Source organism: Rattus norvegicus, chromosome 10 (genome assembly GCF_021556685.1).
Source record: "Rattus norvegicus strain SHRSP/BbbUtx chromosome 10, alternate assembly SHRSP_T2T, whole genome shotgun sequence".
Classification (NCBI taxonomy): domain Eukaryota; kingdom Metazoa; phylum Chordata; class Mammalia; order Rodentia; family Muridae; genus Rattus; species Rattus norvegicus.
Window position 1 is genome coordinate 74,231,892 of NC_141543.1, and position 13,514 is coordinate 74,245,405.

Sequence of the window (13,514 nt, forward strand, 5' to 3'; positions counted from 1 at the left end):
AGAATATAATTAAACAATTTCGATGCCCTTAAGGATGAAAAAAGATGACGTTGTTAAGCCAGGCGATGTGGCAAACACTTGTAATCTCATCCTGAAAGCTCAAGGCCAGCCTGGGCTGTGTCCTGAGATCCTGCTTCAATAAACAAAACAAATGGCTGGGCATGGTGGGTCAGCCGTGTAGGCTCAGCACTGAAGATGGAGGGGTTAGGGTCCAGGAGACCCTAGTCTACATAGGGAGTTAGGCAACTTAGGGCTACATAGGAAGCCCCCACCACCACCACACACACACACACACACACACACACACACACACACACACACACACACACACACAGAGAGAGAGAGAGAGAGAGAGAGAGAGAGAGAGAGAGAGAGAGAGAGAACAAAAGCCAAAAAGTGTGCTAACACTAAAGGCCAGGTGTGGTAGTGCACGCCTTTAATCCCAGCACTCAGATTCCTTAGAGTTCCAGGCCACCCTCGGCTACATAGCCAGTTCTGGGACAGCCCGACTACACAAAGAGATACTGTTTGCTTGCTTTTTGTTTTGTTTTGTTTTGTTTTTAAAGATTTATTTATTTTATGAGTACACTATCCCTCTCTTCAGACACACCAGAAGAGGGCATCAGATCCCATTACAGATGGTTGTGAGCCACCATGTGGTTGCTGGGATTTGAACTCAGGTCCTCTGGAAGAACAATCAGTGCTCTTAACCACTGAGCCATCTCTCCAGCCCTTTTGTTTTGTTTTTTAATAACACCAAAAGACATTCCACTTAATTCAGTGTGTCTATTGAATCAGATTCTTAATAAAAAAACATTCATAGAGGGCATTATTGGGCCAGTGGGGATGTGACTGTATATTTGACAATTGTTATAATGTCCCTGTTTCCTGTTTCTCACTTTGTGGTTGTGTAGAATGTCCTTGTCACTAGTAGGCAATACTAAAACTCTTAGGGGTGTAGTGGTATTGTACACGCAGTTTCAAATGGCTCAGAAAAAAAAATATATATATATACCAGAGGAAAGGGGAGGGTTTTAAAAATTGGTTTGAAAAATTTTATGTTTAAAAATCTGCAGATTGAAGATGGCAAAACACAAGCTTTGTATTAGATTTAGCGGGTTTTAAAACTTAACTTTAAACTTGTTTTACTTTTGCTGTGGGGCTTTGGATGAATAAATTCCAACTTACCTTGAGTTTTCCTGACCTTTGGGCTGGTGAGATGGCTCAGTGAGTAAAGGTTTTCTGTGCAAGCCTCCTTACCTGAGCTCGATCCCCATGAGAAAGAAGGAGAAGAGGGAACACTCTCCTCCAACCTCCACATTTGTGCCATGACAATATGTCTGAATGTCTTCATGAGTGTGTGTGTGTGTGTATGTGTGTGTATGTGTGTGTGTGTGTGTGTGTGTGTGTTGTGTGTGTGTGTCTTGTTTGTCTCTCTCTTACACACAGAATTTAAAAAGGAAAGCATTTCAGACTGTAAGTAGAGCTGGGGTTGGGGATTTAGCTCAGTGGTAGAGCACTTGCCTAGCAAGCGCAAGGCCCTGGGTTCGGTCCCCAGCTCTGAAAAAAAAATTAAAAAAAAAAAAGTAGAGCTAATATTAGTACCCATCCCAAGGTTAGAAGATGAAAGAAGGTTTTGAATGTGAGGGACTGAGTCAGTGCTTAGCACATTTCATTCAACTATTATTACCTACAGCTATGACTGGTCTTTATAATGTTCATCTGAAGGCACACATAGGTGGCAGAAAGGTGGATCACCCCCTCTTCAAAGGTGCTGGTGCAGTTGATACAGTTATAGGCCTCTGTGATGGTTTGTATATGCTTGACCTAGGCAGGGGCACTATTAGGAGGTGTGGCCTTGTTGGAGTAGGTGTGTCACTGTGGGCAAGAGCTTAAGACCCTCACCCTAGCAGCCTGCAAGTCATCAGATGAAGATGTTGAACTCTCGGCTCTGCCTGCACCATACCAGCCTGGATGCTGCCATGCTTCCTGCCTTGATGATAATGGACTGAACCTCTGAACCTGTAATCCAGCCCCAATTAAATGTTGTCCTTATAAGACTTGCCTTGGTCGTGGTGTCCGTTCACAGCAGTAAAACAGTAAGACAGCTTCTGAAGTTGTCCTTAAGTCCTGTTCTAAGAGCAATAATAGTGTTAAAGGAACCCACTGGAGATAAGGTATAGGACAGGCTAAGGTAGAAGGGTCAGTTAAAGCCCGAGAAAGCAAGGAGGTGTTGTGGCAGGGATCCAGATAAACCCTTGGAGACTTACAGGTAGACTTACATCATGGTGCTTAGACTTCAACCCTAGCGGGTAAACCCCTGGTTACTTACCAGTGTTGCCTGTCTATGCTAACTACACAGGCCAGATCTTCTAAATATGGTGTTGATTCCAGATATGTGCCTGGATATCTGCACGCTTAATACTTGTGGGGAAGAGGGTTTCTTAGGAAGAAGTCAAACTAGGAGCCAGCTTTGTCTTTGCATCAGACATTTTAATGAAATGCTGATTTCTTACATTTGCTGTACAGAGCCTGTGAAGAGCACACCTCCCAGGCCATAGGAGAGGACACAGTTATAATCTCTATGGTATGATAGCATCTATGCCCTCCCAGGAATGAGTGGGAGTAGGGGGTTGCTCAGTGGCATCCCCAGCTGGTTAGGACTAGAGCAAGCAATGACAGGAAAGCTATACAGGATCAGAATGGAGAGACCCTCTATTCTAGCTCATCTCCAAATAGTTGATGTATTCTTGAACCCACTTCTTCTCTGGGTTGGCACACACTTGGCGGTTCCTTCGAGTGACAAAGCTGCAGGAGAGAGAAAGGTTAAAACCGGGCAGCCTTTGGTGTACGGGGATGGAAAAGCATAAAGGTTATGGGAGCTGGGTAGGGCATTTTTGTAGCTCCTTGCTGCCTTCTTCCTTTTAGAGGATAATTCTTCTTTGGAACTAAAGGCACCGAGCTACATGCAGAGCTCTATTTATGTTAATTCCCTACAAGTATACACAGGTTTGGAACCCAGCATTGAGTGAGCCAAGCACTGGCCTTTTCTTGGCCCCCTTTTCTTTGCTCCAGGCCTTATGCTAAGTGATGAATTTAAAGAAGTCGAGTATTGATTTACTTAAATCAGTTGAGTTAAGGAAATTAAGAGGGAACTCTAAGACTGCCTAGTCTCTACTCTTGGCACTCTGAGCATGTAGCCAGGGAGTCAAAAGTCTAGGATACCAACCCCAGCTCTCAAGCTCACCCAGGCTCCATTTCCTCCTCCTTGACATAGTATGTGATACCAAAGGGCATATCTCCTTTGCTAAGTCTTCCCTTCCTTCCTGCATTTGTGGGGCCCTCTGTCCATCTGACTTCCCCTTCACCTGTCTCCTCAAAGACACTGCCTCCTTCACCTTCTGATTTTTCCAGTCTCTGGTCCCGGGCCTGCAGAGAGTTGATGCAATGAATGAGTGAATGAATCTCATCCATTCCTATCATATGCCACTCATGTGCTCTCTCTCTCTCTCTTAGATAATGACTTCTTTATACCCAGGGGATGGTCTAAGTATTTTTTTTCCCTGTGACCTCGTGAAAGAAGCACCTTAATTATCCTCTTTTGGAACTACCTCAGAGGGGCTGAGGGGCCCCAGTTTACCAAATGACATAACCTGGATTCTAACTCGGCAGACCAGTTAGAATGGCCAAGACAACATGGCCCAGCTCCTTTTTATTGATGGTTCCTGGACTCTGTCCTGAGCCTCTGCTTGCACTCCATCTGGCATCTCCATGGATTGTCTTGCTGGAACTTGCTTGGTTCCTTCCTCTTTCCATAGTTTGCCCTGCACACCTGTGCACCTCTCCTCTGAGGTTTCCTGAATGGAAACCTCAGCATCGTCTGTATCTCTTCTCTCCTTGCTCCTGACCACATGTCCCTTACTCTGACTGATTCATCCTCTTGTTTCTTCTTGCCTCCAGGTACTGACAATACTACTGACTTTGTTTTATAACAGGATAATACTACACACATGGGTGACTTCAACAGCCTCTTCTCCAGACCCCTTCTTCCATGGCTCTGCCTGTACCTGGTCATTTTGCTCTTGCCAGCTCTATAGTCTGCTTTAGTTTCCTGACACTCAAGGCTTTCCTACACATATCCCTACAAACCAAACACCATGAGTGTGTTCTCAATACACCTCACATCACACACAGGTCTCTACGCCTAATCTCTCCACAAACACCGTCTTTTTACAATTATCACCTCTGAATCAACTACCTCACCCCTGAAGCTAGACACACCCTCTTCTCTCCTTTAGTAAAGTTTTATAGGGTGCTGTAGTTAGTCATTCTATGTCCAACTTATCACTCTTACTAGATGAAATCTCCATAGCCTAGGATGAGAGTTTTATTCATCTCGGCCGGCTCATAAAAGGTGCTAATTTAGTAATACTAAATAGTAATATATTTTCAGTGATTCACCAGGACTGAAGTTCATCTTTGCCAGGGTTACAAAAAGTCTTTGGATTAAAACTCTTTAACCTTTTGCTGGAAACTTTGTGATTTCTTCTTTCACATTTATGTGGATGAACATTCATCTGCATGTATTTGTGCACCACACATGTGCCCGAGGAGGTCAGAAGGGTCTATTGGATCCCCCTGGAACTGGAGGTACCGATAAATGTGGATGCTGGGAATTGAACTTAGATCCGTTTCAAGAGCAATAAATACTCTTAACCACTGAGCCATTTCTCCAACAATCCATTTTCATTCTGCAAATCATTATCATCTTATACTTCTTAAGCTTATTGTCACCAGTGACTTTGTTTTATAACAGGAAGAAGGAGCCCCGGAGACAGACGGCGTCCCTCACTTACAGTGCAACTTTGAGTAAGGCAGCAAATGCCTCTGAAGCTGTTTCATTATGTGGATAGCCTTGTGCATACCGGCCAGGGCTATGTACAACTTAGAGACAGCACATAGAGACACAACATGCCAGTAAGACTCTCTGTGTGGTAGGGATTATTATATTTCCCCAAATCTATCCATTTGCATATTTAAAGCGGAGCCTCATTATAACTTCTTAAATGGATAGGTTTTTAGATTTCGTTTACGTGGGCGCTGACCTTGACCCATCCTTCTTAGTTCCTCAGAGGATCCGCTGAGCTGCATTGGGTGTAAGGAGTGAAAGTGTTGGACTCCTAATTGGAGAGGAGTAATGGATCAGATGTTCAGCCTGTGCTCCAATAAAAGCTGCATCAGCAAAGGTGGTTGTCCTAGGAACTGTGTCTGTCACTATGGGCAGGATCCCCTAAGGCCATGGTTCTCAACCTTGCTCATGCTGTGACCCTTTGATACAATGTCTTATGTCGTGCTGACCTCCAGCCATAAAATTATTTTGTTACTACTTCATATTGTAGTGTCCTTACGGCTATGCATTATGTTGTAAATATTTTTGGAGCTAGAGAGTTGCCAAAGGGGTCCCGACCCACAGGCTGGGAACCACTGCTTGAAGGCTGCCATTCTAGTCCTTTAATGTTGCAGTTGGAGACTCTGAGCTGGAGATGAGGGGCCATAGCTATTAGAGGAGCCTAGAGGGTGAGTGGGAGTGAGAGGGAGCATCCCCCCAAGAAGGATCATGGCTGGGGTGTGGGATAGCTTCTATATCCCAAAAAGGAACCCATGGGTCCGAGACTCACACGACTGCAAGGTTGGAGCACTTGCTGCTGGTGTAAAAATACTCCTTCACGTGGGCACGGGGCAGTGCGAGGGAGAGGTAGGCAAAGCAGCAGGGAGTGGTGTCCGAGCCATCTGGGAGATGAAAGAAAGGAAACCCTTTAACTCATCGCCAGCTATGCTGGGCTCTTCACATGATTTATCTTGAAAGCAGTGTCTGCTGTTGTCTACCTCGGCAGAAATGGCTCAGAGGACACAGTTGCCATGGTGAGAGTTCAACAGAAGCCTGAAAGGTTCTGCCAAACTGTGTCTGGTCTGTGAGCCAAGCTTGGTCCCCTGTACCATAACCCCCTGCTGAAATACCTCTCCTCTGGGCTGCTTTCAGAGCTCCCCTAGTAGATTCAAAGCTTGCTGTCTTTGAGGGATAGGATGAGTTACAGGAAATATCCAAGCTGAGGCTCCTTAACTTAGTCACCATCCTAATGGGGCCTGGAAGTGCACACAGCGTCCTGAGCCCTGGCTGGCCTGTAGTGAAGGGCTCCGAACAGAGAAGCTCTCGGTGGTCAGTTAATTCAAGATGCCACTGAGCTGCTCAGTTGACATCCCACAGCAGAGCTGTGGCGCTCATCTTCCCAGTCAGAGGGGGCTTCTGGAATACCAATTCCCACACACTCTAGCAGTGTGCACCCTTGGACAAGAATCTCAGTGTCCTTGGGCCTCTGTTTCCCAACTGCAACACAAAAGCAACCACCGCAAGACTTAGTTGTATTAAACAAGATGGTACATTAAAGTAATCTGCACAGTGCCTGGCCCACAGTAGGCACTTAGTTCACTTTTAATTATTATTAATTTTTTTGCAAGCCCTGTTTCTTTTCTCACTATGAAATGAGAGACTTTCCCACCTAAAACAGTATCACACATTTCTTAGAAACCATGCTGGTGACAGATACAAGTAAGTCAGTTTCCAAGGTCAGCCCTCCGATTTGCCCGGCAGCGGCTTACACCAAAGAGTGCCTGCAGAGGTCGTAGTACAGTCTGAAGACAGAAGAGTTCCTGAGGGTCCTGCCATCATACAGACAGAAGGCATCTAGCAGTGCTGGCAGGATGTGTCAATGATACATCAGGATCTACAGGCAGCAGACACAGTAGCATTGGAAAGAAAGGACAGTCTGGGGTGGCAGGATGGGGTGGCACCGAGGCAGAGTGGGGGCTGTGGGGTCAGAACCCTGGACTTACATGGGGAGGCAGGTGCGGGGGTGCAGAGGGCGGCTGCAACGAGGATGACGGTGAGGGATGCAGCTGTGGAGATCTTCATGGTACCTGAAGCAGAGACTGTGGAAGATGCATGCGTTGTCTCAGAATCATCTGCAGGGGTGCTCGACTGCTCAGGCAGACCTTTTATAGGGAGCCAGGGCAGCAGAGGAAGTGCCCCCCCTTCCTAGGACTGGGGGAGTTTCCACAAAAGAGATCAAACCCTGGCTGCTGTCAGAAAATGAAAACACACACACACACACACACACACACACACACACATATTAAAAAAAAAAGGAAAAGAAAACTGAAATCACTTTGGAAATATGACTCTGCCTCTAACTACCCTCCAGTCCAGGATGACTTATCCACTCCCTCTTTGGCCAAACATAGTAATGGGGGGTAGAATCTTGTCCTTCCCTTCATCCTCAGATCTGCTATCCCAAGCAGGCCCTCCCCAGGTAGCAGGGAGCTGTTGCCTTAAGGCAAGTAGGGGTCAGTTAGGTTAAGGTCAAGCCATTGGTCTTCCTTTGGCAACTTCTCAAGTTCTAGCCCAGACTTGATTTTGGTCTTCCTGTTTTCCCCATGGAAGAGTATTTGTCATGAGCACACAATATCAGGAACATAGAACACACTTGTGTCATTGATAACAGTACATTAGCAAGGTACAGGGGACTTGTTGAAAGCAATTTGCCAGGTGATTCTGATCCTCCAGATAGCTTGGTAGATATAGGCACACTTAATGTGTGATGTGTGACCTGAGAGTTAACATTAGTAATTAAGATAGGAACAAAAGAACTCTATCCTGTATGTCCATCTCATTTATTTATCGTCTGTCTGTCTGTCTTTCTGTCTAGGAGCAGAGGGAGCTGATAGGGCTACAATGAGTCTTTGTGGGAATAAAGATTAAAAAAGTGTGTGTGTGTGTGTGTGTGTGTGTGTGTGTGTGTGTGTGTGTGTGTGTGAATGGAGGCCACAGGAGGATGCCTAGTGTTCTATCAGTCTTCACCTTATTCTTACAGGAGTGCCTACTGCTCCAGGGCTGCAGGTCAGAGCTGAGCCTCAGAGTCTACGAGCAAAATGTTAGGACATGGATGCTGTGGAGGTGAACGAGAGGGCTGGGTCAAGATGGACAATGGGAAAGCAAACAGATGGCGGGTCCAGGCGGATGGAAGTTCCAGCAGGCCATGCCACAGTGAGAATGGATTTGAGCTCTAGCTCCTGGGACAGTCTGCAATTGTCTGCTGTCAGTCCTTTGACACACACCCCACGTGGCCAGACGACGGCTGGTGGAGGCTGATACCATGTGAAGTTAGCTGTTTTCTTTACGGAGTCCAGGCGAGATGTTTGCTTTTAAATGACTTTAACATACTTACATGCTCCTATGGTCCGAAGGTTTTTTTTTTTTTTTTTGATAAATTTATGGGGTATCATCCTTGTATACGCTTAGGTATAAGTTATTAATCATCTGTGCCTATAGGTGGTGCCAGACAGAGGTGCCCACCAAGGTACAATCATCCCATCTCTGTTTGCATTCAGAATGTAGTCAAAATCTGCTTGTACAGTGGAGTCTGTCAGGGAAAGGCACAACTTGTAAAGCTATCGTTTTACACAATACCAAGTTAGAATGGGGCACAGTCTGATCTCAAGTGTTACTTACAATAGGATTTATTGAGGGGGAATCCTTTACAAATATAGGTTCTGAAGGGGTGGGACTTCCCACCCTATGACTAGGACAGTGCATCTGAGCTGGATGCTGGAGGCTTCTGTTTTCATCATGACCATGATGTCCCCGTTCATCTACCGACTCATCTCTACAGTCTTGTGCACAAAGGCTAAGGAAGGCAGAAACTGTAAGGGACATTGGGAGATTTTTCTTATTTTTTTTCCCTATCCAGGCATGACATTGGAATGTTTTCCCTCTGCTGCAGATGGAGAAGCTAGGGTCCAGGGAGGATTAACTTGCTAAGAGAGCACATTGCAGATGAATGAAAGAATTGGGAACAGAAGCCAGCTGCCCTGTGTCTCATTTTGGTCCACTGTCTATTTAGTATAACTGGATATTAAAGAATAGGGACTCCTTGAACCACAGGGTCAGAGATCCAAAGGAGAGATGGGTGGGGGGCCTCACTCCACTCCAAAGGTTGGGATGCATCTTCAATTGAAAATCAGTGACAACATAGCCAGGGGATAGGGACTGAAATTTGTTTGTTTGTAGATAAGAGTTTAAGACAGAACTGAACATCGGAAAGTAACCCCATGTTGGAATCACTGGGTTCTTTGTATGTGACCATGGCTGGACTGAACTTGTTATATGGACCATGCTGGGTTTGAACTCGCCGAACTCCTCTTGCCTGTGCCCCTGAATACTGGGATTTACAAACGTATTCTACCACACCCACCATGTACATCTACAGATCTACTACATCCACTTGGGAGGCTGGGGCAGGAGGATCTGAGTTTGAGCCTTTGATGGGGTTGGTTCAAGTTTGGAGAGGTGAAGTGTGTAACTTATAGCTGTGACTTGGAATGGTAGACCTCACTGACTTACCACTCTTCATTATTTCTAGAGAAATCCAGCAACTCTTTGAAGGCTCTGGGACGAAGTGGGAGAAGGTAGACAGACAACACACAAGTAAATATATACTCCTTAAGGAACCGCCTTTTGCCTTTTACTGGCCTTATCTCTTCTCTTTCCGGTTGAGACTGGTTCACTCTGTAACCCAGGTTGGCCTTCAACTTACATCCTCATTTTCTGTGGTGCAGTCATTACGGTCTTGTCTTTTAAATCCGTGAGCACATTATCTTTTACAAATTCATTTATTTATTTTAATTATTTTATGTGTATGCACGTGCACCTGCTTGTCAGTAAGCATACCATGTGTGTTCCAGCTCTTGGAGGCTGGAAGAGGGAGTTAGAGCTCCTGGAGTGTGAGCTGCCCAGTGTGGGTGCTGGGACTCGAACCTGAGTACCCTGTAAGAGCAGCCGCTGAGCCATCTCTCCAGCCCTGAGCACAGATGACAAGAATGCCTGTTCAGTTCTCTAAAAGCTAGTAAAAAAAAACCAACCCCTCACAGCTTTCATCATATCCTCAATGGCCAGATTAACCAACTCAGAATCTGCAGTTTCTCGGTCGCTTATCCTGTGTGTCTTCTGTTTGTCCTTTGGATTCCTCTCTGCTTTTCAGCAAATGTTTCGAATAGGATAGAGACTAACTCAACGGTGCGTTAGTCTTAATCATTCCTTGTGACATATTGACTAGGGACCTGGGCTCCCTGGAGTTGAAAAGCTGGATCTATTATTCATATCCTATTTGTTTAAAAAATAAAACAGTGTACATTTATGGTATATGGTGAAATTCTGACATAGTTACAACAAACCAGATGAACACAAATGTCTTCACACATAGCCCCCACTTTGTATTTATGTGGTATGAGCATCTGAAATCTCTCAGTAAACTTCCGGTACCAGGCACGCTGTGACTAACTGCTGTCCCTACGCTGTTTTAGGTCTGCAGACTTGTTTGTTCATCCTGGCTTGCTGCAGCTTTGCGTACCCTTTGGCCAACGTCTCTCCATGCCCCCACCTCCCTGCCCCTCACAATGGCATATCATCCCCTTGCTTCTTTTAAGACTGCAGGCGTTCTCGAGGCCGTGCAGCATCGTGTCTCCCAGTCTGCTTCTGTGGCTGATTAGTGATTTCAGGCAACTTGCTTATTTCCTTCGATCCTAAATCACTTCCTCTGTAGATTGAGAAACTGCACAGACTCCGAGTTGGTTAATCTAGCCATTGAAGAGATGATGAGGCTGTGGAATCTTCTGACTGGTTTTTAGAGAACGGAACAGCACACTTGTCATTTTGTGTATAGGGAGTTCACAAACATGGCGGCTTTGGTGCGCTTCTGACTCCTCACCGGCTCTCGTCAACCCTGACACCTGTGCTGCGTGCTCACATAAGCCTCTCGCGCAGACCCACGTCCTTCCAGCCGCATGCTACCCTGTCCCCTCCTGGCTTAGCCTTTGTTTTCTTTTCCTTCTCTCATTGACTCTTTTCCAAAGCCGAGCTGGCTCTCAGCCCAGTCAGTCTGACGTTATGAAGCTGGTTGCAGCCAAAGAAACCGAAACCCCATTTCACATGGATTCCAGGGTTTTAGTCAGACATGGGGTTTCCCCATGACTGTGTGGGTCAGCTTTCTCTCTAGCCTCTCCTGTCAGTGTCTGAAGCAGGGAAAATCCACAGTCTCTAGGCATCTGGGCTCCCAGGAAAAGAAGTAAAGTCATTTCCTTCCATGGCTCTAGCTTTCTCCACATGCAAGTTGGAATATGTTTCTTGATTGGATCCCTTTCCCCATCCTTACATCTGGGACAGCAAGTGGCTGGCTCACACCATGTGCTTGCAGAGGCCCTGTTGGACAAGGCGTCCCAGTGATGACAGCACTACTGTCATCCCCCGTGTCTCTAATGCCTGCTCTCATAATAGTTGCAACTGCATTCAGACCAGAGGCTTGCTGCCTGACCTCCAGCTCTTCTCACCTTCACCACACGGGACAGTGGCTCGGCACACCCACTTGCTTTCTGCAGCTGGAGACCGCATGTGGTGTGCTTGTGATGGGAACTGTACTTGGGTCACATGGGAGCCCCCACAAGGTGGTCCGAGTGGGAGGCCTAGGGGAAGCATGTGATCTCTAATTGTTTGTTGACATAATTTTTAGACTCCTCTCTTCTAGGAGAGGAATGCATTTTTCTTTACTTCTTCACATTGGTTTGAGGATTCCTTTTTTTTTTATATATATTTCATTTTGTTTTGTGTGTTCATTTGTTGTTTTTGTTTCATATCCTTTATTCTGTAGGAAAGCTTATTACCAGAGCATGGCTCCCCCAGTTCTGAGTCCTTGCTGATGGAGCAAGGAAAACTTGCTGTCTTTGTGCCTTTGGACAGATTGTTAAATCTACTCCTCCGTTTCTCTCATGGTAACTGGGTTGAGAACATCCAGTTCTAGGACTCCCAGAATGACCAAATGGGGGCAATCAGAAAATGGCCTATTTCTGGCTTTAAGTAGATTCTTAGGAACCAGCCCCCAAATGTCCAAGCTCCAGCATTTGTCTTTACTGTTCTCTCTTTCCCAATGGAGAGCTGACCTTTGGAGGCACAGAGAAGTGGCTAAGTGGACAGTGATATCCCGTCAGCCCCCAGTGTCAGGCTAGACCCTTGAGAGATCATTCTACCTAGGAAGAAACCAGTCTGACTCAAACTAGCCCTGAGGTCTCTGCCAACCTCTACTCTTCTTCCTCCTGGCACCTCCACAGGCCAGTGCACAGACCGCTTTTAGACAGTTTGACAGACAGGCTTATAAAGGAAGTGACAGAAGTCTCTGGATTCTGTCCCTCTTTTGATCTGGCCCCAGAAAATCCCTTGGTTCCTTACTACTTCTTTCCAGTCTCAGAGATGGAGGTCTCCGATCCCTTGTTTTCTATGCTACCTCTCCTACCGCCTACCCCTTATCCCTGAAGCCCACAGAGCCTTCTACCCTCAGATCCTCCCAGGTCTAGAGTGTTAGGGATGCCAGAGTGGGTAGGGAAGTCCCCCTGGGGAATTTTGTTAGGTTGACGTTTGGAAATTCTGCACTTTAGTCATTCCTCTTAAAGTCAACTTTTGGATGTGAAGAGAACAAGGGACCCGGACGTAGCAGGCATAGATTCTTGTCCAGTGGGTGTTAAACCTAGCTGTGAGAAGCTGTGAGATTTTGGCAAACCTCTTGTGAATCTTGGTTTCTTCAAGGAAGTAGAGGTATAACAGTACTGCCTTGAGGCCCCTTCCTTCTCATTTACAAGATAAAATAGGTGATTTTTAGTACATCGAAGGGATTTGGAATTGGGAGCTCATTTCCCCTAAACTCAGCTCACAGCACTTCCCCTGTGGGTAAGGCTGAAAGGGGAGTCTTTCTCCCCCTTCATCTCTTGGGGTCCAGGACTCACTCTATCACTTGGATCACAAGCTCCTTCCTTAGGTAGTTCCATGGTCCTCCATTTACCCACTGTTCTCCCCAGTCACTTGGTTCTTCCCAGCCTCTGCCTATCCATACTTCAGCTACCCACCTCCACATCTCCTGTCTCCTAACACGCATCGTCCATAAACAGATAAAGTACATTTGTTGACTTGGCATCTAATGGATCGGGAGTGATGTACAGTGGCTCACAGGATGGTCAGCACATAGGAGACCTAAGCACATAGGCTTAGCACAGGACACATGTCAGAATGCCACTGTGTAACTGGATACACTCTGTTCTTGTAACACTAAGGGCTCCCAAGTTTAGGAGAGGACGTATGGCCTACTAGTTGGGTCATTTGCTTGCTGGGAGAAGGCATCTGGTCTGTAGGGCCACTGAGAACAAATACTGTGAGAGGAGGGAGGATTCTAGGAAAGGGTGTCAGGGTGACACCGAGACCACAGCATGTGTGCTGTATAGGAAAGCAAAACAGATGAACGAACCAGCACCACAGCCACTCGCCGCCTGTGGCCATCCCCTTACATCAGTCTATTCATCTGTTTCCTCTGGCAAACAGTGTGTGTTTACTGAGTGCCCGGTCAGGCTCTGCAGCCAAGCAC

General features: G+C 46.3%; 1 protein-coding gene across 1 annotated transcript; it reads right to left on the bottom strand.

Annotated features, from left to right (window-relative positions):
• Window positions 1-2,472: 2,472 nt before the first annotated feature.
• Window positions 2,473-7,027, bottom strand: Ccl5 (C-C motif chemokine ligand 5). Its single transcript, NM_031116.4, has 3 exons — window positions 6,892-7,027; window positions 5,679-5,790; window positions 2,473-2,808 (listed from the first exon to the last, which is right to left on the bottom strand). The coding sequence occupies exons 1-3, from the start codon at window positions 6,968-6,970 to the stop codon at window positions 2,721-2,723; spliced, it is 279 nt and encodes a 92-aa protein (NP_112378.2). The 5' UTR covers window positions 6,971-7,027; the 3' UTR covers window positions 2,473-2,720.
• Between the last annotated feature and the right edge of the window lie 6,487 nt (window positions 7,028-13,514).

Bases quoted from the DNA above. Each gene is read 5' to 3' on its own strand.
- Ccl5 (NM_031116.4), bottom strand. From the start codon at position 6,970: ATGAAGATCTCCACAGCTGCATCCCTCACCGTCATCCTCGTTGCAGCC. The intron at 5,791-6,891 runs GTAAGTCCAGGG...TTCATCTCCCAG, and splicing joins CCCCGCACCTGCCTCCCCAT to ATGGCTCGGACACCACTCCC. The intron at 2,809-5,678 runs GTGAGTCTCGGA...TCTCTCCTGCAG, and splicing joins TGCTCCAACCTTGCAGTCGT to CTTTGTCACTCGAAGGAACC.